General features: G+C 42.5%; 1 protein-coding gene across 1 annotated transcript in view; it reads right to left on the bottom strand.

Annotated features, from left to right (window-relative positions):
• The window catches only part of LOC115110128 (corticotropin-releasing factor receptor 1-like), a 164,916-nt gene that overhangs the window by 36,475 nt on the left and 105,651 nt on the right, over nucleotides 1-22,790 (bottom strand). Inside the window, exon 6 of the mRNA XM_029635516.2 lies at nucleotides 17,175-17,281. Within this exon, the coding sequence (XP_029491376.1) occupies nucleotides 17,175-17,281 (107 nt within the window). The remainder of the gene's footprint in view (nucleotides 1-17,174; nucleotides 17,282-22,790) is intronic.

The following is a 22,790-nucleotide window of genomic DNA, read 5'->3' as shown; positions in this document are numbered from 1 at the left end:
TTGTCACGTGTAGACCTTACTGTGAAATGCTTACTTACAAGCCCTTAACCAACAATGCTTTAAGATTTTTTTTAAACAAGTAAAATATTGAAAATAGAAAATAAAAGTAACAAATAATTAAACAGCAGAAGTAAAATAACAAGCGAGGCTATACACAGGGGGTACCCGTACAGAGTCAATGTACGGGGCACCAGTTAGTTGAGGTAATTGAGGTAATATGTACACGTAGATAGAGTAAAAGGGACAATGCATAGATTATAAATAGAGAGTAGCAGCGTAGAAGAGGGGTCTGGGTGGTCCTTTGATTAGCTGTTCAAGAGTATTATGGCTTGGTGGTAGAAGCTGTTAAGGAGCCTTTTGGACCTTGACTTGGTGCTCCGGTACCGTTTGCTGTGTGGTAGCAGAGGGAACAGTATATGACTAGGGTGGCAGGAGTCTTTGACAATTTTTACGGCCTTCCTCTGACACCGCTTGATATAGAGGTCCTGGATGGCAGGAAACTTGGTCCCCGTGATGTACTGGGTTGTACACACTACCCTCTGTAGTGCCTTGCGGTCGGAGAACAAGCAGTTGCCATACCATTCTGTGATGCAACCAGTCTGTATGCTCTTGATGGTGCAGCTGTAGAACCTTTTGAGGAACTGAAAACCCATGACAAATCTTTAAAGTCTCCTAGGCTTTGTCGTGCCCTCTTCACGACTGTCTTAGTGTGTTTGGACCATGAAACTTTGTTGATGTGGATACCAAGGAACTCGAAGCTCTCAACCTGTTCCACACCAGCCCCGTCAATGAGAATGGGGACATGCTTGGTCCTCCTTTTCCTGTAGTCCACAATCATCACCTTTGTCTTGATCACATTGAGGGAGAGGTTGTTGTCCTGGCACCACACGGCCAGGTCTCTGACCTCCTCCCTATAGGCTGTCTCATCATTGTCGGTGATCACTGTTGTGTCATCTGAAAACTTGGTGTTGGAGTTGTGCCTGGTCATGCAGTCATGAGTGAACAGGAATACAGGAGGGGACTGAGCCCACACCGCTGAGGGTCCCCCGTGTTGAGGATTCAGTTGTAGATGGAGGTGTTAAGTCCCAGGGTCCTTAGCTTAGTGATGAGCTTTGAGGGCACTATGGTGTTGAACACTGAGCTATAGTCAATGAATAGCATTCTCACGTAGGTGTTCCTTTTGTCCAGGTGAGAAAGAGCAGTGTTGAGTACAATAGAGATTACATCATCTATGGATCTGTTGGGAGGTATGAAAATTGGAGTGCGTCTAGGGTTTCTGGGATAATGGTGTTGATGTGAGCCATGGTGGAACACGTGATAGACCGGATGGCAACCTTGTGGCCCCTGGTACGGGAACACGTGCTGGAAGCTCAGGAGGCCCAAGCACGGGTGTACAACAGAGGGGCACAACAAAGAGACTTCCAGCCAGGAGACAAAGGGTTGGTGTTGGTCCACACCTCAGAATGTACGTTTTTGGACCAATGGATGTCCTTGAAGGTGGGTGAAGTTAACTATAGGGCCAGACAGCCAGGACACAGGCACCTGACCCAGATTTAACATGTGAATTTGCTGAATAAATGGAATGCACGTGATGTACTCGACTCAGACGGCAGGGAGAGGTGAGGGGAGTGGTAATTGAAGGGAGACATCTTTCAGCCCGCTGGCTCCACCCCCGAGCCTTATATGGACTTTCTGCCCCAAAGAGGCAAGTCTGTGGGTCATTAAGCCATGGAGTGCTTGGGGATGAAAGAGGAAGCGGGCTGCATAAACAGAGAAAGGACTGAGAAGGAAGCCTGTGTTGTGGAGTGTGAGACAAGAGAGAATGATCTGTGTGATTACTCGTTGTGACCTGGACTGTCTGATTACCCCCACTGTGTACTGAACCAGTTTGGCTGAGGACCCGAGTTTTAGGATTGCCCCTGGAGAACGGAACGGACAAAGAGAACGGATTGTGGGCTGTGAACTGGTTACTGAATTCCCCCCTTTCCCAAGGTGTGCTCCCTAATAAATTCCCCATTCGTATTCTAGTTGTGCTTTATGTGCGTGTTTGGTTATTGAACTTGGTGACGCGGAAAGCTCACCCCCTTGAGCCTGCTACAATACACAATAGCACAAATCAAATCACATTTTATTTGTCACATACACATGGTTGGCAGATGTTAATGCGAGTGTAGCGAAATGCTTGTGCTTGTAGTTTCGACAATGCAGTAATAACCAACGAGTGATCTAACCTAACAATTTCACAACAACTACCTTATACACACACAAGTGTAAAGGAATGAAGAATATGTACATAAAAATATATGAATGAGTGATGGTACAGAACGTCAATAGGCAAGATGCAGTAGATGGTATCTAGTACAGTTATACACATGAGATGAGTAATGTAGGGTATGTAAACATTATATGAAGTGGCATTGTTTAAAGTGGCTAGTGATACATTTTATGAATTTTTACATTATTAAAGTGGCTGGAGTTGAGTCAGTATGTTGGCAGCAGCCACTCAATGTTTGTGGTGGCTGTTTAACTGTCTAATGGCCTTGAGATAGAAGCTGTTTTTCAGTCTCTCGGTCCCTGCTTTGATGCACCTGTACTGACCTCGCCTTCTGGATGATAACGGGGTGAACAGGCAGTGGCTCGGGTGGTTGTTGTCCTTGCTGATCGTTATGGCCTTCCTGTGACATCGGGTGGTGTTGGTGTCCTGGAGGGCAGGTAGTGTATCCCCGGTGATGCGTTGTGCAGACCTCACTACCCTCTGGAGAGCCTTACGGTTGTGGGCGGAGCAGTTGCCGTACCAGGCGGTGATACAGCCCGACAGGATGCTCTTGATTGTACATCTGTAAAGGTTTGTGAGTGCTTTTGGTGACAAGCCAAATTTCTTCAGCCTTCTTCACCACGCTGTCTGTGTGGGTGGACCAATACAGTTTGTCCGTGATGTGTACGCAGAGGAACTTAACTTACTACCCTCTGAACTACTGTCCCGTCGATGTGGATAGGGGGGTGTTCCCTCTGCTGTTTCCTGAAGTCCACAATCATCTCCTTAGTTTTGTTGACGTTGAGTGTGAGGTTATTTTCCTGACACCACACTCCGAGGGCCCTCACCTCCTCCCTGTAGGCTGTCTCCTCGTTGTTGGTAATCAAGCCTACCACTGTAGTGTCGTCTGCAAACTTGATGATTGAGTTGGAGGCGTGCATGGCCACGCAGTCGTGGCTGAACAGGGAGTACAGGACAGGGCTCAGAACGCACCCTTGTGGGGCACCAGTGTTGAGGATCAGCGGGTTGGGGATGTTGTTACCTACCTTCACCACCTGGGGGCGGCCCGTCCAGTACCCAGTCGAGCTTGATGACGAGTTTGGAGGGTACTATGGTGTTAAATGCTGAGCTGTAGTCGATGAACAGCATTCTTACATAGGTATTCCTCTTGTAGAGATGGGTTAGGGCAGTGTGCAGTGTGGTTGCGATTGTGTCGTCTGTGAACCTATTGGGGCGGTAAGCAAATTGGAGTGGGTCTAGGGTGGCAGGTAGGGTGGAGGTGAAATGGTCCTTGACTAGTCTCTCAAAGTATTTCATGATGACGGAAGTGAGTGCTACGGGGCGGAAGTCGTTTAGCTCCGTTACCTTGGCTTTCTTGGGAATTGGTTTTGGGATCGTGAAATGGCGGCCATCTCCTTCTGCGCCATTGAAACAACGTTTGCTTTTTTATTTTTACTCAGCTACCAATAGGTGCTCTTCTTTGCAAGGCATTGGAAGAACTCCCTGGTCCTTCTGGTTGAATCTGTGTTTGAACTTCAGTGCTCGACTTAAAGACCTTACAGTATGTGTGGGGTACAGAGATGAGGTAGTTGTTCAAAAATCATCTTTGACACTATTATTGAACACAGAGTGAGTCCATGTAACGTATTATGCGACTTCTTAAGCAAATGTTTTCTCCTGAACTTATTTAGTCTTGCCCTAAAAGTGATTGAATGCTTATTGACTCAATACTTTTTTTAAATTAATTTGTAGAAATGTCAAAAAACACAGTTCCACTTTGACATTATTGGGTATTGTGAGTAGGCCAATGACAAAATCTAAATGTAGTCCATTTTAAATTCTGTTACACAACAAAATGTGAAAAATTAAAGGGATGTGAATACTTTCTGAAAGCAAGTATTGACAACATTCCTCCCACTTTATACTAAATGTTTAACGGCTCATTACATCATGTTTATTAAAAAACCTTTCCTACCAATGTTAAAATGTGACAGAATGCACACTGTGGTAGATGACCTGTTTCAGCCATAGTACAGCTAGTGCTTTGTGGTTGTACAAGAAACAGGCACATGCGCAAATGTATGCACACACGCACGCATGGCTGACATGGCTATACCTAGAGGTTCTGACAAAAACAAAGCCCTTTAAGCTTTGAAAAAAACATTTGAATTCTTAAATGATTAATGGCTAATCCACCAGAGACTGTTTGGAGTACAGCCAATGTAGACGTTGTCCTCTACCTTTCCCTCTGTTTATTTTACTCTCACAAGCAATTTCACTAATTCCTCTGACTCTCTCTCTCTCTCTCTCTCTCTCTCTCTCCTCTCCCCACTGTGCGTCATCTTTCATTTTAACCCTCACCTTCGTTCACCCTCACCTCATTCCTTCTCCCTCTTTCAAAATGACCACTGTAATTTACTCCTAATTTTTTCCCCATTTCTCTCTGTCCTCAACCTTTATCTCCTTTTCACTCTCTCTTTCTGTCATCCTCCCTCGTTCTATTTTTCTCTCTTTCCCCCCTCCTCTTCTTTTCTCTTCATCAGGCCGGACTAAATTACCGGAGGCAGAGGAGACTGGACCCATATTTCCTTATCCTCCTAATTATCCCTGACATCGTATTGCTGGACAAAACCATTTGTTAGGATGGAGTACAACAATTCACAAAAAAAGTAAAGGGTTACTGGCTCAGTTCCCTCCAGACATAACCTTACATGTCTTACTCGTCATTTGTCAGCCAAAGAAAGTATGAAGCTCTAGAAATCTACCTCATTTCTATTTACAGATGCAGCTCATGGAGATCTCAAAGCCTGAACGAGGATGCCAAATTGCACTCTATTCCCTTTGTCGTGCACTAATTTTGAACATGGGGCCCTGGTCAAAAGTATTGGGCTGAAGAGGGAATAGGGTCCCATTTGGGATACAGACAAGGACTGCGATGGTCTTCTTCGGGAGAAAATATTTTGGAGTATGGTTAACTCTAGCTAGTGGGTATGCCGAGTTATACACGTGTGTTATGTTTCCAATTAAGTAGACATTTGAGCAGTCCGGGGGCTGACCGATCAAATCCTATTAAATTAAAGGGACTTAAAAGAAGTCTAGAAGACAAATATTTGAAGTACAGACACTCACATAAACCCAAAATATCTGGTGTGTGTCATACAGGAAATGTCACTTTTAATCTGAAATCCAAACACTAAGGAGGTTGAGGTTTCAGAATGTTTCTTTTTGTGGAGTGTATGTAGACAGTCTCTTGTTGACAGAGTATCTAGAGGAATGGACAGAGACACACACACACTTTCAAAAGGATTATCTTATATAAAACGCACCTTGAAAGGCACACACACACATGCACACATGCATACTGTACGCAAGCGCCCCTGGTCGTCACAGCTCTCCACAGACAAGTGCCTCAGGGATTGTGTTAGAGTGTGCACATTCATTTATTTTAAAGTGCAGGCTTCAGAGGAACAAATGGGGATATTAGAGGCATCAAACGATTCTTTGATTTATTTGCCTCTGCATATCAATGTATGTAAAAAAGGGAAACAGAATGGCCCTGAAGAGGAATGCAATACAGGGCTTGGATGGAGCTCCGTGCTGTGTAAGAGCAAAAGACTGGCCTGAAAATGAACTTCATCATTATTCCTTTCATTTTAATTTGATTAATAATAAGACAATTCATGTAATTTCACAGGGAATTTCAACTTTTGTTTTTAGAAAAGTGATAGAGAGGAGATCAAAGTGAAGCGACAATAAACACAAACTCAAATTGCGATTCTCTTCTCCGGGCCCTAAACCTATTTGCAGTGTTTCTTGAATGTGCCAGCCTGCCCAGCGCACAGTTTATTCATTGGGGAGTATTGACTATAAGCACACGACCAATTTACAGCGTTTACAACAATACGAGGGAGAACAGGATATGATGCTTCAGTAACTTCATGCTACATTACAACAGGCCGTGAATGGGAGTCCCATAGGGCGGCACACAATTGGTCCAGCGTCGTCCGGGTTTGGCCGGTGTAGGCCGCCACTGTAAATAAGAATTTGTTCTTAACTGACTTGCCTAGTTAAACTCAATTTTTGCCAAAAATGACATACCCAAATCTAACTGCCTGTGGCAAGGATATGCATATTCTTCATACCATTTGAAAGGAAACATTTTGAAGTTTGTGTAAATGTGAAATTAATGTAGGAGAATATAACACATTAGATCTGGTAAAGATTGCCCAAATGTGCCTAATTAGTGTATTAATACATTTTCAAGTTCATAACTGTGCACTCTCCTCAAACAATAGCATGGTATTCTTTAACTGTAACAGCTACTGTAAATTGGACAGTGCAGTTAGATTAACAAGAATTTAAGCTTTTAGCCAATATCAGTATATATATATAATATAATAATAATAATAATAATAATAATATATATATAATATAATATAATATATATATATATATATAATATATATAGGTATGTCTATGTCCTGGAAAATGTTCTTGTTATTTACAACCTCATGCTAATCGCATTAGCCTACGTTAGCGCAACAGTCCCGAGTTCTGGACACCGATCCTGTAGAGGTTACAAAGGTTAAAAATATATATTTAAAAAAAATTCAGTTCACAGCGATTCTGTGTGACTCAGTCAGTAGAGCATGGTACTTGCAACACCAAGGGTTGAGGGTTCAATATATGCCAAATATATGCACGCACGACTGGTTAAAAGTGTCTGCTAAATGGGATATATTATATTTTCAGTAAGTCCCCTTTTTGCCTCCAAGAGGATAAAACACTCTCAAATCCTAACAAACCTCTTTCACAAGAATTTTACAGCGGTAGACATGAACTAGAATGAAAACAGGCACATCAGTTGTTTCGGGTCTCTAAAACAGGATTTGGTTTTAAAAATGGTCAGAACAGAACATCTCCAGTTGGTTTACCCAAAGGCAGTTTCTAAGAACGAATGCCCTCCAACCTCACTATAGGAGGCATTCTCTCTCTCTGTCTGTGGGTTGATGTCATCACGCATCAATAGAGGTGTCATGACATGACCGCCAAAGATGGACACTGGCGAGATGTCTTCAGGGGAGGGACTGAGGTTCCAAGGTTCTGCTTGCGTCCTAATCGGCACCCTATTCCCTTTATAGTGCACTACTTTTGACTAGGGGTCTGGTCAAAAGTAGTTCACTACATAGGGAATACGGGGCCATTTGGGACATACCCTCTATCTATCTCTATTGAGAACATGCCAAGACTGTCAAGCTGTTGCCTAGCTCCATGAATGACAAGAGAAACTCTACGTACTAAATTATCAAACACACCCAGACCACCAGCAGTGATGTAGCCCTTATCTAAATGAAGAGAAACAAGCTTCTCTGTATGGGGTCCCAGGCTATATGTGGAGGTTCGGAATGAGGAATTGATACGCACACACACACCAGCCTGGCCTCAGAGCCATATGAAACATACTTGACATATTTCTGAGCACCTGCAAGACTTATGATACCTACTAGTAGTCTAGCTACTTCAGACGGAAACAAAAGTAGGGAGGTTGGTCAAGGAGGATGGGTAAGTGTGATGCGCAACTGTCTAGCAATCCAAAGGTTGCGTGTTGGAATCGTGTCAGGAAAAACTGTAGTATTTTAGCAAACCCTTCCACTAACCGGGGCGGCAGCGTAGCCTAGTGGTTAGAGCGTTGGACTAGTAACCGGAAGGTTGCGAGTTCAAACCCCCGAGCTGACAAGGTACAAATCTGTCGTTCTGCCCCTGAACAGGCAGTTAACCCAGGCCATCATTGAAAATAAGAATGTGTTCTTAACTGACTTGCCCAATAAAGGTAAAATTAAAAAAAAAAAATAATAATAAAAATTTTAAAAAACCCCCAGGCCGTCATTGAAAATAAGAATGTGTTCTTAACTGACTTGCCCAATAATGGTAAAATAAAAAAAAATAAATAAATAATTAATTTAAAAAACCCTCGTTCTAAACTTAAACCCAATTCAACTATCCTTCTATGTAAATTCACCTAACCTTTGTCGCTTTAGTTCCCCCAACTTTTAATGTAAACGATCCAAACCTTTGTAGTTAGTTCACCTAACCACTAATGTAAATTCTCCTTTGTTGTTAAGACGCAACAAGCAACCTGGTTTTAGAGAAATGCGTATAATACTACATGACTTCCAAGACCCTTCCAAGACCTATGACATCATCCAATTGAGCAGACTTGCTGGTGTTTTTACAGTCTTTTATGTCCAACAATGCAAATTCTAATATATATATTTTTTTATATATACTTGGGGGCCATAATAAAAAAAACAGGGGGCAACAGTGGGGAACCCTGCTATATGTCCTCTAATTCATATGATATTTTACGACTGCTATTCCATTCATAATGTAATTTAACACAATGTAACATATATTACTGGAGTGTCACAGAATAAAACAAATTGCCCTGAGACCAAGTTACACGCACACACACACACACACACACACACACACACACACACACACACACACACACACACACACACACACACTTGCTTTCTGTTCTCTGGGCTCAGTCGTAGTTCAAATCTCTGGCAACAGAATCTTGTCAAAAATCGGACACACTTCTCGTTCTTACTTCCAACTCCAGCATCCAGACCTTAACCACCAAGCATAGCTGAGCAGCAGGGATCTGCAGAATAACAGATTACTTCACAAGAAGTTAAATGGGACTGTGAAAAATAACTGGGGTGTGGTGCAGTGTTTAAAGCCACACCGGGCTGGGTAAATATGGGGGCACAGCCACAAGTGTGGTAAAACCAAGACCATTCAATCCCAGAGCAGTCCTACCAGATAATGAGGTTCAAACCACACCAATGAGGCTGCAGCTGAGCTAAGTACCATGTACAGTATATCTAAAGTGGTTTACCTGAACAGGATATTATGCATATCAACATCCACAACATGCAGTGGCTACATAAGTATTCCCACCTAGAACTCATTAGAGATGTTCTGTTCTAGACTGTGTTCTATTTTGGACATGTTCTATGGGATGTTATATTCTCGTTCATTCTATTCTGTATCGTCTACTACTCTAATACAATACTAGGAACAAGCGCCAAATGCATAATACATCATAGCTACTTGAATAATACATTGTCGTCGATGTACCCTCTTGGTTAAAGTTCTGATTTTGAAATGGTTCAAATAGATTTCTGGGTGCACTGGAATCACCTAATAGTTTCCTGTTTGTTGTGGCAATAGTAATCAATGGGGAACCCAAGTTTGTGTGTGTGTGTGTGTGTGTGTGTGTGTGTGTGTGTGTGTGTGTATACTGTATGTAACTTTGCAGTGGTGGAAAAGGTACCCAATTGTCATTCTTAAGTAAAAGCAAAGATACCTTAATAGAAAATGACTCAAGTAATAGTGAAAGTTACCAAGTAAAACACTACTTGAGTAAAAATCTAAAATCCTTATGTACATATTCTTTATCCCCTTACACTGTGTATAAGACAGTAGTTTTAGAATTGTTAGTTAGATTACTTGTTGGTTATCACTATTTCTCAAGTAATTTTACCAAGTAAAACACTACTTGAGTAAAAGTCTAAAAGTATTTCATTTTAAATATAATTAAGTATCAATTGTAAATGTAATTGCTATAATATATACGTAAGTATCAAAAGTAAAAGTAAAGCATAAAACATTTCAAAATCCTTATACTATTTACGGATCGCCAGCAGCACACTCCAACACTTAGACAATAATTTACAACAAAGCATTTGTGTTTGGTGAGTTCGCTAGATCAGAGGCAGTAGGGCTGACCGGGGATGTTCTCTTGATAAGTGTGTGCATTTGACCATTTTCCAAGCATTCAACATGTAACGAATGCTTTTGGGTGTCAGGGAAAATGTATGGAGTAAAAAGGACATTATTTACTTTAGGAATGCCGTGAAGTAAAAGTAAAATTTGTCACAAATATAAATAGTAAAGTAACTACTTTAGAAGTACTTTATAGTATTTTTACTTAAGTTTACTGTAAGTAACTTAGTACTTTGTAAAGCTCAATGACATTTTCATTTAGAGTTTGAGTAGCAGTCACCTGCTGTTGAACTATGAAGGGGCTTCCACTGCAACAAGCCGTTTGAAGACACCACCAGGTCAAGCTGAAGCCTCCCATGACCCCTCACCCCAGAGTCCTGCCTCCCAGAGCAGGCACACACGGGTAAACAACACCACCACACATGTGCAGGTCTCATGGGCAGCTGAAAATGTCAACCGAAGCCCCAGCTTGGGTTTGTATTATTAATATATAAAAAATATCATATCTGGGCTAACTATTCCCTTGTGTGTTGTGTGGCAGAAATCCAATAATTAAAGGTCAGAGATTCTCTGAATCACTAACTTCTAGCAGAATGAGATGAACATGTGAGTTCAGTTTACTCAGCAGAGAGACACAGGGAGTCATCCCTTCCTTGTTTTTTTTATTTAGGCAAGTTCCAGCCTTGGTAAAAAAAGAAGAAGAATAATTATGTCCTTTTTGATATACCACACTTCTGCCATTGTGCATTACCAGATAAAGTGATTCTGAATCAGTATAAACGAGAATTGACTGGTTCTTTTAGTCAATTTCTATTCATGTATCTTACATTATACACCATTAACCCAGATCGCAGAAATGGGGTCTGTTGAGCCATTAATAAGTATTATTTCATCCCCCAACGTCAAATACGTTGATGAACAAACATCACGTGTTTACACTAGAGTCAAGTCAGCTATCTGTGTGACTGGTTAGTGCATCTGCTTGCTCAACTGCAGGCTATTTGACTTGACCTTTTCAGGAGGATGTAACGCTGGAGTGTGTGTGGGGAATGGAAATTGCATCTGTGAGTTGTGTGTGTATATGTGTGTGGCTGTGTGTGTGAGTACAGGTTACTCATCAAGATAATGCCTTGCCTTAGATGGGTCACCGGGTCTCTCTATAATGACTCGATGACTAAAACGACCTCGTCGTCAAGGTTAGAGAGTACCTGGGTATTGAAGCAAAGTAGCATAATCAATGGTCCCATGATGTTCCAGAATGCCTTGAAGGTTGTCATAAATGACTCCCATCACCCCAATCATCAAGAAGTCTCTTTATGGAGTTGTAAGGATTAAGGGCATGAGTTCAATCTCCTCAGCCTCTCCCATTCTCTGGCCATCAGACGTAGTTGGTACGCAACATTCATTACACTTTTGGAACGTGCTACAGGTTGAAGTCCTAAACTATGTAATTAGTACTTTGGTCAGGGTAGAATTAGTTAAAAAAGTCGTTAGTGAAGCGAAGTGAAATTAGACAGACACGTGGCTAAGATCCATTAAACCAAATAAAGACTGAACATACATAGTTCCATTGGCTACCTCAGGAAGCCCTTTGAAGCACTAACCAGCAGTGGGCTGAAGGCTCTGTTTCATATTTCTGAGCTCTGGGCTCTTGTAAAAAAGAAAGCAGGATCAGGGACCCCACTCCAGGAAAAAAACATGCCACATCGCTGTTAAAACAAGCCTGTAATCGTCCCCTTTAAGTAACCGGAAAAGTGCCTTGGTTTACAATGAGGATATCTCTAAGTTGGGTAGAAGTGTTGTGGTACAGTATCTCTGCAGCTTTTTGCTTTAATGTTCCTTTTTGGTAGCAGAATGTCCCTATCAACAGGGTGCTGTATTTATGTCAATGATTTGCAGCTTGATTCAATGCTGATGTTAAGTTCATGTTCGGTACCTTGGCAACAAAGGTCTTTAACAACATGTTTGAACGGGAACTCTGCAAAACGGACTCTAATGAAGTGGGCTCAAGCAAAGTTAATAACAAATAAGGCCAAGGTGAAACATTGGCTGGCACTAGGCTAGACAGCTTTTCGTCTGATGCGTCGATGCCAGCCAGTGCCAGGTGAGCTGTGACAATCACTGACAGGCACCACTCCAGCCGTCACGCTAGAATGCGTGCTCTGAAAGTGGGCGAGCAGCTGCTTTGGGATCCAAAGTTCCGCCGTGTTTGTTCCAAGTGAGAACACTGGCTTATGTCTTACACTTTATTATATGAATAGTATCACAGTTTTGAGGGAGTTTGTGCTGCTGTACAGCCCAGGGCACTGTGCTGAGTGGATCTTTACTACATGTGATCTCAAGGGCCTAGTGGTACAGTAGGGTTGACAGCAAACCCCTTCCCACATCACCACAGTTCCTCTCATCTTACTGGCTTATCTCTTGGTTAATATCCCTCTCCCCAGGGAGTCCTGTATCTTCACTATGCACATTCTTGAAAGCATCAGCATTTCCCGTTTCATGCTTTAAACCCCCTCCCCACTGTGAACGAACTTGGACAGCGTCATGGGTGTTGCAAACCAACCTGGTCTCAGAGCATTTCGTATTATTCTGTACATAAATCAGAGACACTCCATTTAGTATGATATGTTACGTTTTGTTACATAAGACAGATGTTTACCTAAGGCAAAAACAAAAGGAAGGTGGCTGGTCGGGGTGGATGGGTAGGCATATAATGGGAATGTCTAGCTACTCAAAGGTTGCGAGTTCAGAAATTATCACAGATAACTTGAGCATTTTGGCTAATTAGAAGCATTTTGCTACTTTGCAACTACTTAGCATGTTAGCGAACCCTTCCCCTAACCCTTCCCATAACCCTAGTTTAACTATTTAACTTAACTCCTAAACTTAACCCTAACCCTATCTATCATGGGTCCTCAGATCCTCAAAAGGTTCTACAGCTGCACCATTGAGAGCATGTTGCTGGTTGCATCACTGCCTGGTATGGCAACTGCTCGGCCTAAGCAGCAGGATGAAGAGGCACTCCAGAGGGTAGTGCGAATGGCCCAGCACATCACTGGGGCCATGCTTCCTGCCATCCAGGACCTCTATACCAGGTGGTGTCAGAGGAGGCCCTAAAAATTGTCAAAGACTCCAGCCTTGTCATTGAATGTTCTCTCTGCTACCGTATGGCAAGCGGTACCGGAGCGCCAAGTCTAGGTCCAAGAGACTTCTAAACAGCTTCTACCCCCAAGCCATAAGACTCCTGAACATCTAATCAATTGGCTACCCAGACTATTTGCATTGCCTCCCCACCCCACCTCACCCTCTTTACACCACTGCTACTTTCTGTTGTTGTCATCCCATGCATAGCCACTAAAATAACTCTACCTACATGTACATACTACCTCAACTAACCGGTGCCCCCTCACATTGACTCTGTACTGGTACCCTCCTGTATATAGTCTCGTTATTGTTGTTTTACTGCTGTTCTTTAATCTCTTGTCCATATTTTTTGAAACAGCATTGTTGGTTGGGGGCTCATAAGTAAGCATTTCCCTGTTGTATTCGGAACATGTGACTAATACATTTGATTTGATTTGAACCCCTAGCCTAGCTAATGTTAGTGAGCTAGCTAACATTAGCCACCTAGCTAGAATTGTTAACATATCATACAGTTAGCTTATTCATAACATATAATACGAATTGTAATTCATAACATATCATACGAAATATGCGATGGACATCCACAAAAAAAATACATACTATACGAAACTTAGAATACCATAAGCATTTCACTGTTGTATTCGGCGCATGTGACTAATAAAATTTGAAAAATTGAGTCCTCGGATTTACATACAAAATAATACGAAATGCTCTGAGACCCGGTTGTATAAGCGCCTGCTCCTTTACCTGTTAACAAAATGAGGGGGGATAGATCAGGCAAAGATACTGGTTAGCTACGTGAATAATGCCTCTGTCGTTTTCACAACAGGGGGTTTTCCATTAGTGGATAACAGCAGTGCTGCTCTGCTTGTCCTTTTTCCACTGACGCAGATTCCCCCTGGTGTGTTTCACAGTCCAAATGGCATATCACTGCGTTGGTAACACCCTGCCAGTGCAGTGCTGGGGTCCTTGGTCTGTTCGCTGTCGGTGCGTTTCTCAGTTCACTGGGGAGCTGAGGAAAGCTGGCCAGGGGCCATCACTTCACACTGAGACCATGTGTCTCTGAGGTCTGTAGCCTCCTATCCTCTACATCCCCTGTCTCTTCCTCCTGCTGCTACGTCAGTATGGACGGGAATAGAATCCGCCAGGTCCTCCTAGTTCAGGGATCAGTGGAAAGTCAATGATCATCTAAAGTCGTTGTTTCCCTGATAAATCTTTTCCTCTTTCGTAATCACTGAAGTGTTCAAATAATTGACGAATCATGAAGTTGTGTACAAAGTTTCCAAGTGGTGGCAATTACAAAACTTGTGCACGAGAAATATCCACATGGGTATAACGCGAAAGTAATTCAGGTCCGCCCAATTCAACACAATTCGATACATGTCAGCTGAAGTTCCCACACAAACAACTAAGTCCTCGTCCCATACAAAAGCACCTTTACCTCTTTTACACTTATGCGTCTGTATGTTTCAGTGCTCGGCAGTATCTTACCAGATGTCAGCAAGTGTGAATGAAAGGAAGGGTGAAGCAGAAGTGTTCTTCCACGGATGCTTTGTCTACAACTCAAACTCGGCAATACCGTTCACAGTGCATTGGGTGCCTTAACTCAGTGGGGCTTGAACAAGTAGGCATAGCAATGTGTTTACCCTCTTCTTACCATTGTGTTCCCGGACTGAAAATAACCTCAAGTCATTCGATCTAAACGTGTCCGCACACTAAACCAGGCCTGGGGTGTTCACTGAGTTTGAATAGGAGGTTTAGGACTACCCAAACAAAGTGTAACGGAAGCTTATGTGCAGACACTAAACCTCTTAGAAGTGGTTTCCTTGGCCGAGCTACCCAAACAATCCGCATGCATTGAACGCACTGATACTGTACAGCAAAGCATTACACGATCAAAGAAGAGCGTATACACCCAGGAGTGACAATGATGTGCATTGTTTTTCAACTGTATAATGCATTCAGGCAGTGAAGATATTTTGATTCATCTCCGTAATCTGATAATCCTTCAAATTGTATTATCGATTTTGTAATCAGTCCTGAAGAGCAGATTAGAGGGGATATAATAGGAGGATATATAAAAGAAAAAACGCACCTTTTGACTTTCGATTTTATGCCAAAAGACATTGAAGGCCTATAATCTCTCAAAACAAGGCATGTGAATGAGAAAGTACTCCTTTCAGGGACTTTTCTTCTGCCTTTACAGTACGTACAATGTATGACTCACACAGCTACCATTCTCCTGTGAGAGGTCTATACCCGTGAAGTAGCCAGAGGGGCTTTAGAGCCAACCTTTTTTGTTGTTGTGTGTGTGTGTGTGTGTGTGTATGAAATATTAAAAAGGACAGCTTTATCACAGCCAGATCAAATGAAAAGATAAAACAGGCCGTGATTTCAGCGAGTTCAGCCCATGTGCGGAGAAGGAGTAACGAAGTCTCAGGTGTGTGTGTGTGTGTGTGTGTGTGTGTGTGTGTGTGTGTCCATCCCAGACATCTGTTCCTGCTAGCTGTTTCATTTCAGTTTAGGAAGTAAACAGTAGACCAGCGCTGGCCGGCCTGTCTGCTACTTTACGACCTTAGCTTTTCCTGCCCTCTATTCTCTACATACATACAGTACGACCAATCCCAATATCTTTATCACACACCACTCTCCATATTAGCTGAGATGGTCAGAGGTTAATAAACAGGGCACTGATGTCGAAGATGTAACTATGTTAACCAGATTGAGTGAGCCTAAACAATCTTCCTCTGTTGTCTCAACTCAAATGAGTCTTCTTGATGATTGGAGCAATTGAAGCAGTGAGACAGTATCTTGCTGACATTAATCGGACCAGATTAATCCAGGATAATCTGTTCTAAACATTCTCTTACACTATATGTTTAATCTCAGAGTCCAGATAATCTGTGTTGGTGTGGCCTTTGAGAAAACACAGACATGCGTGGTTTTTGGCTGACTGACATGTTGGGTTGTTAGTGGCATGCTGTTTGTCACGTATCACTGCCTTCACCACCGCACAGCGCCTTCACTGGTCAACACCTTCCCAAACAGACATAATTTCAGCATCTAGTTTTGGTTTACATTTGGTTGAGTCACCATGTCATTGTCATTGGATTGAGGTAAAACAATTTCCTTACGTTGATTACTTTTTTCAAATCCAATCATTTCTCCACGTTGATTCAACGTCATCCCGTTTTCTTGGTGGAAACAACGTTGACTCAACCAGTTTTTGCCCAGCGGGTGAGCCCTGGGAGTCCAGAATGAAACTCACAAAAGAAGACTGCGCTTGTGTGAACATGTGTTTGAGTCTCAGAGTGGATTTGTTTGTGTGTGTGTGTGTGTGTGTGTGTGTGTTGTGCGTGCGTGCGTGCGTGCGTGCGTGCGTGCGTGCCTGTGTGTGTGAATGTATTTGAATAATACACGCCACTCCAGCAGGACACACTTCACTAATATGCTGGACAAAACCGAACAAGGCTGCATTACACCTAGGTCAAACCAGCGCTGCATTACATTCACCACCTCATTCATCCAACCTTGTCATGAGTCAGAAAATCAATTTAGACATTGATGGGTCATGACAGAGCATGCACTGCAGGGTTGAGGGCCGGGCTGGTGGTACACATAATGACATATCCCCCCCGGTGAGTGACAAGTATCGAGCACAAGAACGTGGATCCTGTCTACTGAGCCATTAAATAACACAAATCTTGGCGTGATTATTATAGAGTATTATGAACTATGGAATAATGGTATTTTCTTCTCGGTTTCATACTGTACTGTTTCATGTTGCATTGGATTGAGTATGAAACACTTAGCCGTAACCAAGGCTATGGGGTTGTGTGGGTGTGACATCAGAACATAGGATGTGTTGAGGAACGTGAAGGAACGTGACAGGCGGGTGTCGTGTTAATATCTGTTTCTGTCATGTGATGTGTTTGATATGATGGAGGAATGACAGTAGGAGGACGACAGTGTTACTCACCTCAGCCTCATAAAGAGGATGAAGGCCACCAGCAGGGCTGCCAGAGAGATACAATGTCCCATGTAGTTTATGATCACCGCTATGTGGTAGTGCAGCTTGCTCTTTTTCTGCAGAAAGGAGGGGGAAAAAAGCCAGATAATACGCCAAAGAAAAACAGTAATATGCAAACAATAGTGTGGACACACAAATCTATACTTGGCAGTGTACGTCATTGTCAAAGTTAATATAAGATAGCTAATAACTCCATGAGAGAGAGAGTGCACTTTCGTATTGCCTACTGAAACAGTGCAGAATGTATCATCTATGAATCGTATTATGGCAATTGCTTGGCATCCGACTATAAGGCGCTGCAGAGGGTAGCGCGTATGTCCCGAGTACATCATGGGGCCAAGCTTCCTGCCATCCAGGACCTCTATGCCAGGCAGTATCAGAGGAAGGCCCTAAAAATGTTATAAGAGTCCAGCCACCCAAGTCATAAACTGTTCTTTCTATACCGCACAGCAAGTGGTACCGGAGCACCAAGTCTGGGACCAAAAGGCTCCCGAACAGCTTTTACCCCCAAGCCATAAGACTGCTAATCAAATGGCTACCCAAACTATTTGCATTGATCCCCTTCTTTTTGCACAGACTCTCTTGCACTGGCTCTATGCACCCTCACTGGACTCTACTCACACATACTGCACTGACATTCCAACACACACACACACACACACACACACACACACACACACACACACACACACACATAGTACGCTGCTGCTACTCTGTTATCTATCCCGATTGCCTAGTCACTTTTACTCCTACCTACATGTACATATAACCTAAAATACCTAAACTAGCTCGTACCCCTGCACGTAACCCTAACTCGGTACCTGTACTCCTTGTATATAGCCTCGTTGTAATTATTCAAGTTAAAATTTCCTTTTGGCTATTTAGCAAATGTTTCTTATTTTAAATATCTGCATTGGGAAAGGGTTCGTAAGTAAGCTTTTCACGGAAAAGCCGACACCAGTTGTACTTGGCACATGTGATAAATACAATTTGATTATGTGGTCTTTACATGTCAATAGTTCATGCATCACAGCCTGCGCTCATGAGGTCATCATGTACAGCAGACATTGCAAAGGATCTATAAAAGTCACAAATTAATTTCACCTCTAAAAACAGTTTACAGTTTACAGTTGTTTACATTTGCTAACAAGCGTTTACCTATACTTAAGATACTTTTTCCTAAACTCTTAACACAGCAACACACCTGCATCACACAATTTGCCAAATAGTTCACTTTCTGCTCAGAACCACATTTTGTTCATTAAATACCAACTCTACATTTCAAAATGCAAAGAAACGTTCTTTACAAAAACTAACTCAATCAAAACACGACAAACAAGACTCATTATCTAATAATTCCGTCAAAACACTAGCACACGTTTTCTATCCAAGAGGAACATACAGTTGAAGTAGGAAGTTTACATAGACTTAGGTTGGAGTCAATAACTCGTTTTTTCAACCACTCCACAAATTTCTTGTTAACAATCTATAGTTTTGGCAAGTCGGTTAGGACATCTACTTTGTGCATGATACAATACATTTTTCCAACAATTGTTTAGAGACAGATTATTTCACTTATAATTCACTGTATCACAATTCCAGTGGGTCAGAAATGTACATACACTAAGTTGACTGTGCCTTTACACAGCTTGGAAAATTCCAGAAAATGATGTATTGTCTTTAGAAGCTTCTGATAGGCTAATTAGCCTAATTTGATTCAATTGGAGGTGTACCTGTGGATATATTTCAAGGCCTACCTTCAAACTCAGTGCCTCTTTGCTTGACATCATGGGAAATTCTAAAGAAATCAGCCAAGACCTCAGAAAAAAAACTGGTTCACCCTTGAGAGCAATTTCCGAACACCCGAAGGTACCACGTTCGTCTGTACAAACAATAGTACGCAAGTATAAACACCATGGGACCACGCAGCCGCCATACCGCTCTCCTAGAGATGAACGTACTTTGGTGAGAAAAGTGCAAATCAATCCCAGAACTACAACAAAGGACCTTGAAGATGCTGGAGGAAACAGGTACAAAAGTATCTATATCCACAGTAAAACGAGTCCTATATCGACATTACCTAAAAGGTCGGTCAGCAAGGAAGTAGCCACTGCTCCAAACCACCATAACAAAGCCAGACCATGGTTTGCAACTGCACATGGGGACAAAGATCATACTTTTTGGAGAAATGTCCTCTGGTCTGATGAAACAAAAATAGAACTGTTTGGCCATAATGACCATCATTATGTTTGGAGGAAAAAGGGTGAGGCTTGCAAGCTGAAGACACCATCCCAACCATGAAGCACGGTGGTGGCAGCATCATGTTATGGGGGATGCTTTGCTGCAGCAGGGACTGGTGCACTTCACAAAATAGATGGCATCATGAGGCGGGAAAATTATGTGGATAAATTGAAGCAACATCTCAAGACACCAGTCAGGAAGTTAAAGCTTGGTCACAAATGGGTCTTCCAAATGGATAATGACCAGAAGCGTACTTTCAAAGTTGTGGCATAATGGCTTAAGGACAACAAAGTCAATGTATTGGAGTGGCCATCACAAAGCCCTGACCTCAATCCTATAGAAAATGTGTGGACAGAACTGAAAAAGCATGTGCAAGCCAGGAGGCCTACTAACCTGATTCAGCTACACCAGCTCTGTCAGGAGGAATGGGTCAAAATTCACCCAAATTCACCCATGGAAGGCTTGTGGAAGGCTACCCAAAACGTTTAACCCAAGTTAAACAATTTAAAGGCAATGCTAGCAAACACTAATTGAGTGTATGTCAACTTTTTTTTTCTTCTCTTTTTTAAAAATGTTACCCCCTTTTTCGCCCCAATTTCGTGGTATCCAATTGTTAGTAGCTACTATCTTGTCTCATCACTACAACTCCTGTACGGGCTCGGGAGAGACGAAGGTTGAAAGTCATGCGTCCTCCGATACACAACCCAACCAAGCACTACTGCTTCTTAACACAGCACGCATCCAACCCGGAAGGCAGCTGCACCAATGTGTCGGAGGAAACACTGTGCACCTGGCAACCTTGGTTAGCGCGCACTGTGCCCGGCCCGCCACAGCAGTTACTGGTGTGAGGTGAGACAAGGATATCCCTACCGGCCAAGCCCGCCCTAACCCGGACGACGCTATGCCAATTGTGCTTCGCCACACGGACCTCCCGGTCGCAGCCGGTTACGACAGAGCCTGGGCGCGAACCCAGAGTCTCTGGTGGCACCACTGCGCCACACGGGAGGCCCGCGTATGTCAACTTCTGACCCACTGGGAATGTGAAATAAATCATTCTCTCTACTATTATTCTAACATTTCACATTCTTAAAATAAAGTGGTGATCCTAACTGACCTAAGACAGGGAATTTTTACTAGGATTAAATGTCAGGAATTGTGAAAAATTTTGACTTCAACTGTGTAGTCAATCATAGCACAACGACTTTCAAAATATAGTACTAACATTTGATGGCGTTACAAAAACTGCATTACTTTACATTTTCCAGTTCTACCTGCATACAATATGATTTTTTAAATATATATTTTTTAAATAATTCAGTTTCCTTTTACTTGTTAACCACTCTAAATTTCTTGGTTGAGTGTCAAATGTGTGCATTTTTGTGTGCATACTATCTTTTTTTACTATTTTTGTGTGCATGAATGAGTCATCTTTACTCTGTAGAATGTACAGTAGCAAAAAATAGTAAGTGACAGAATTGCTGCAGTAAAAGCTTTATTAGCAACATGAAATTGCTGCCAGTAATCAACAAAAACTCCAACAACCATGGTCTTTGGTTCCAAACGTGTGAAATAAAACACAATTACAGTAAAAAAAAAAAAAAGGCACAGAAAGGGGGAAAAAAATAAAAAAATTCACAGTCCTGTTCTAATCTATACGATCTTCAGCATTTGGCCACATGTTCTCGTCCACGTCACATTTTATGTCGTCTCTCGCTATGCACCTTGGATAGAATCTCTTGGCCTGCTTTATCCACCCCTGGCAGTCTTCAGCTGAGATGTCTCTGCACCCAGCATCCGTTGCATCCGGGAGGGACATTTGGTCATGTGGCCGATGATCATACACTTTCCACCTCCAGGCAACAACAAAAAATACCTCAATGGGGTTCAAGGAAAGGCGAGTAGGGAGGGAAACCGTTCTTGGATGGGCTGCAAACCAGTTTGTGATTGCATGTGATTGGTGGAATGCTACATTGTCCCATGCAATCAGAAATGTCCTCGTGTTTCCTCCCACCTGTTCCCTTTCTGCTTCTGTCACCAGTTGTTGGCGGAGGTCATCTCAAAACAAAAGAAGGCCCTCAGTGTTGTAGGGACCAATCTGGCATTTCTGCAGGACCAAACCAGCACTCCAGATTGCAGCACACATTGTGATATTTGCTCCTCTCTGACCCGGCACATCAACGGTGGCCCTTTCCCCAATTACGTTTCTTCCCCGCCGACGTGTTTCTGCCAGGATAAACCCTGCCTCATCTACATAAATGATTTAATGTGGGGTCTGATTAGCCTCCAACTCTATGACTCTCTGAAAAAAAAACACAGTATGTGTAAATGCTTTTCAGTGTGTCCTACTGTATGTAGAGTAGCATAGTGTAAAACTCACTATAGAACAAGACATTGGATAGACACCATACTCGGGCGTGCCGGAGTTCCTTGACCTCCCAAAAGGAACTCCGAGTTTGGTCAGAGTCAGAGCAATGGTAGTCAGGCTGATGCTTTCCACATTGTGAATTACCAGGTTGTCCTCTACAATTCTGGTATGAATTTCTCTCAATTTTATTGCATTGTCCGCAATGAACAATCCTACAATGGCATGCTCTTGGTCTTCACTGAGGAGCGTTCCTCCCTCCCCAGAGGGAGGAAGACGTCCTTTGGAGGAACAAAAATACAACATATATCTCTGCATTGAGACTGGTGGCCTACAGTTACAGTGAGACATAGCAATAGTAATGATAGAATAAGCCCTTGTGAAATCCATTACTTACCTGTTGGTTTGTTGAAAATTCCGGATAATGGAAGCCACGGTTGACTGTCTGAGATTAGGCTGGACTCTTTCACCAGCCTCTCTCAGTGATAAACCATGGTCTGTGATGGTGGCTCTTATTTCATCAGTGACAACAGAGCTTACTCTCCTTTGAACCCCACCACCAGTTTTCTCTCTCTCTGCTCCTCTGTGTTCTTCTGTCTCCACATTGGTCAAAATCCATCCAAAGAGTCCACTTTTACTGTTTATGTCCATGTAATTGAAAGAACTTCAACACCTGGCTATGTCTCCGATTGAGATTAGAATCAGCTGTGGTTGGTCTATTTTACACAACTTACAGTAAATCAGCTATTTCTAAATGTTTCAATGATCTGTTCATTCAAAGTTCTTATCAGCTGTTTCAATATAGCTTTTGAGCTGCTGTTATTCCAGAAGTAGAGGCTTTAAACATTAGGTCTTCATTTCTGGCACACTGTGTGCAAGCATTTGTGAATAGGGCAAGAAAGATCCATATTTTTGGTATTGGGTAAGCTTGTATGTAAAGAAAATGTAAGCATTTTAGAAAC

Source organism: Oncorhynchus nerka, linkage group LG26, assembly GCF_034236695.1.
Source record: "Oncorhynchus nerka isolate Pitt River linkage group LG26, Oner_Uvic_2.0, whole genome shotgun sequence".
Taxonomy (NCBI): Eukaryota; Metazoa; Chordata; class Actinopteri; order Salmoniformes; family Salmonidae; genus Oncorhynchus; species Oncorhynchus nerka.
This window is presented reverse-complemented; position numbering and strand designations above follow the sequence as displayed.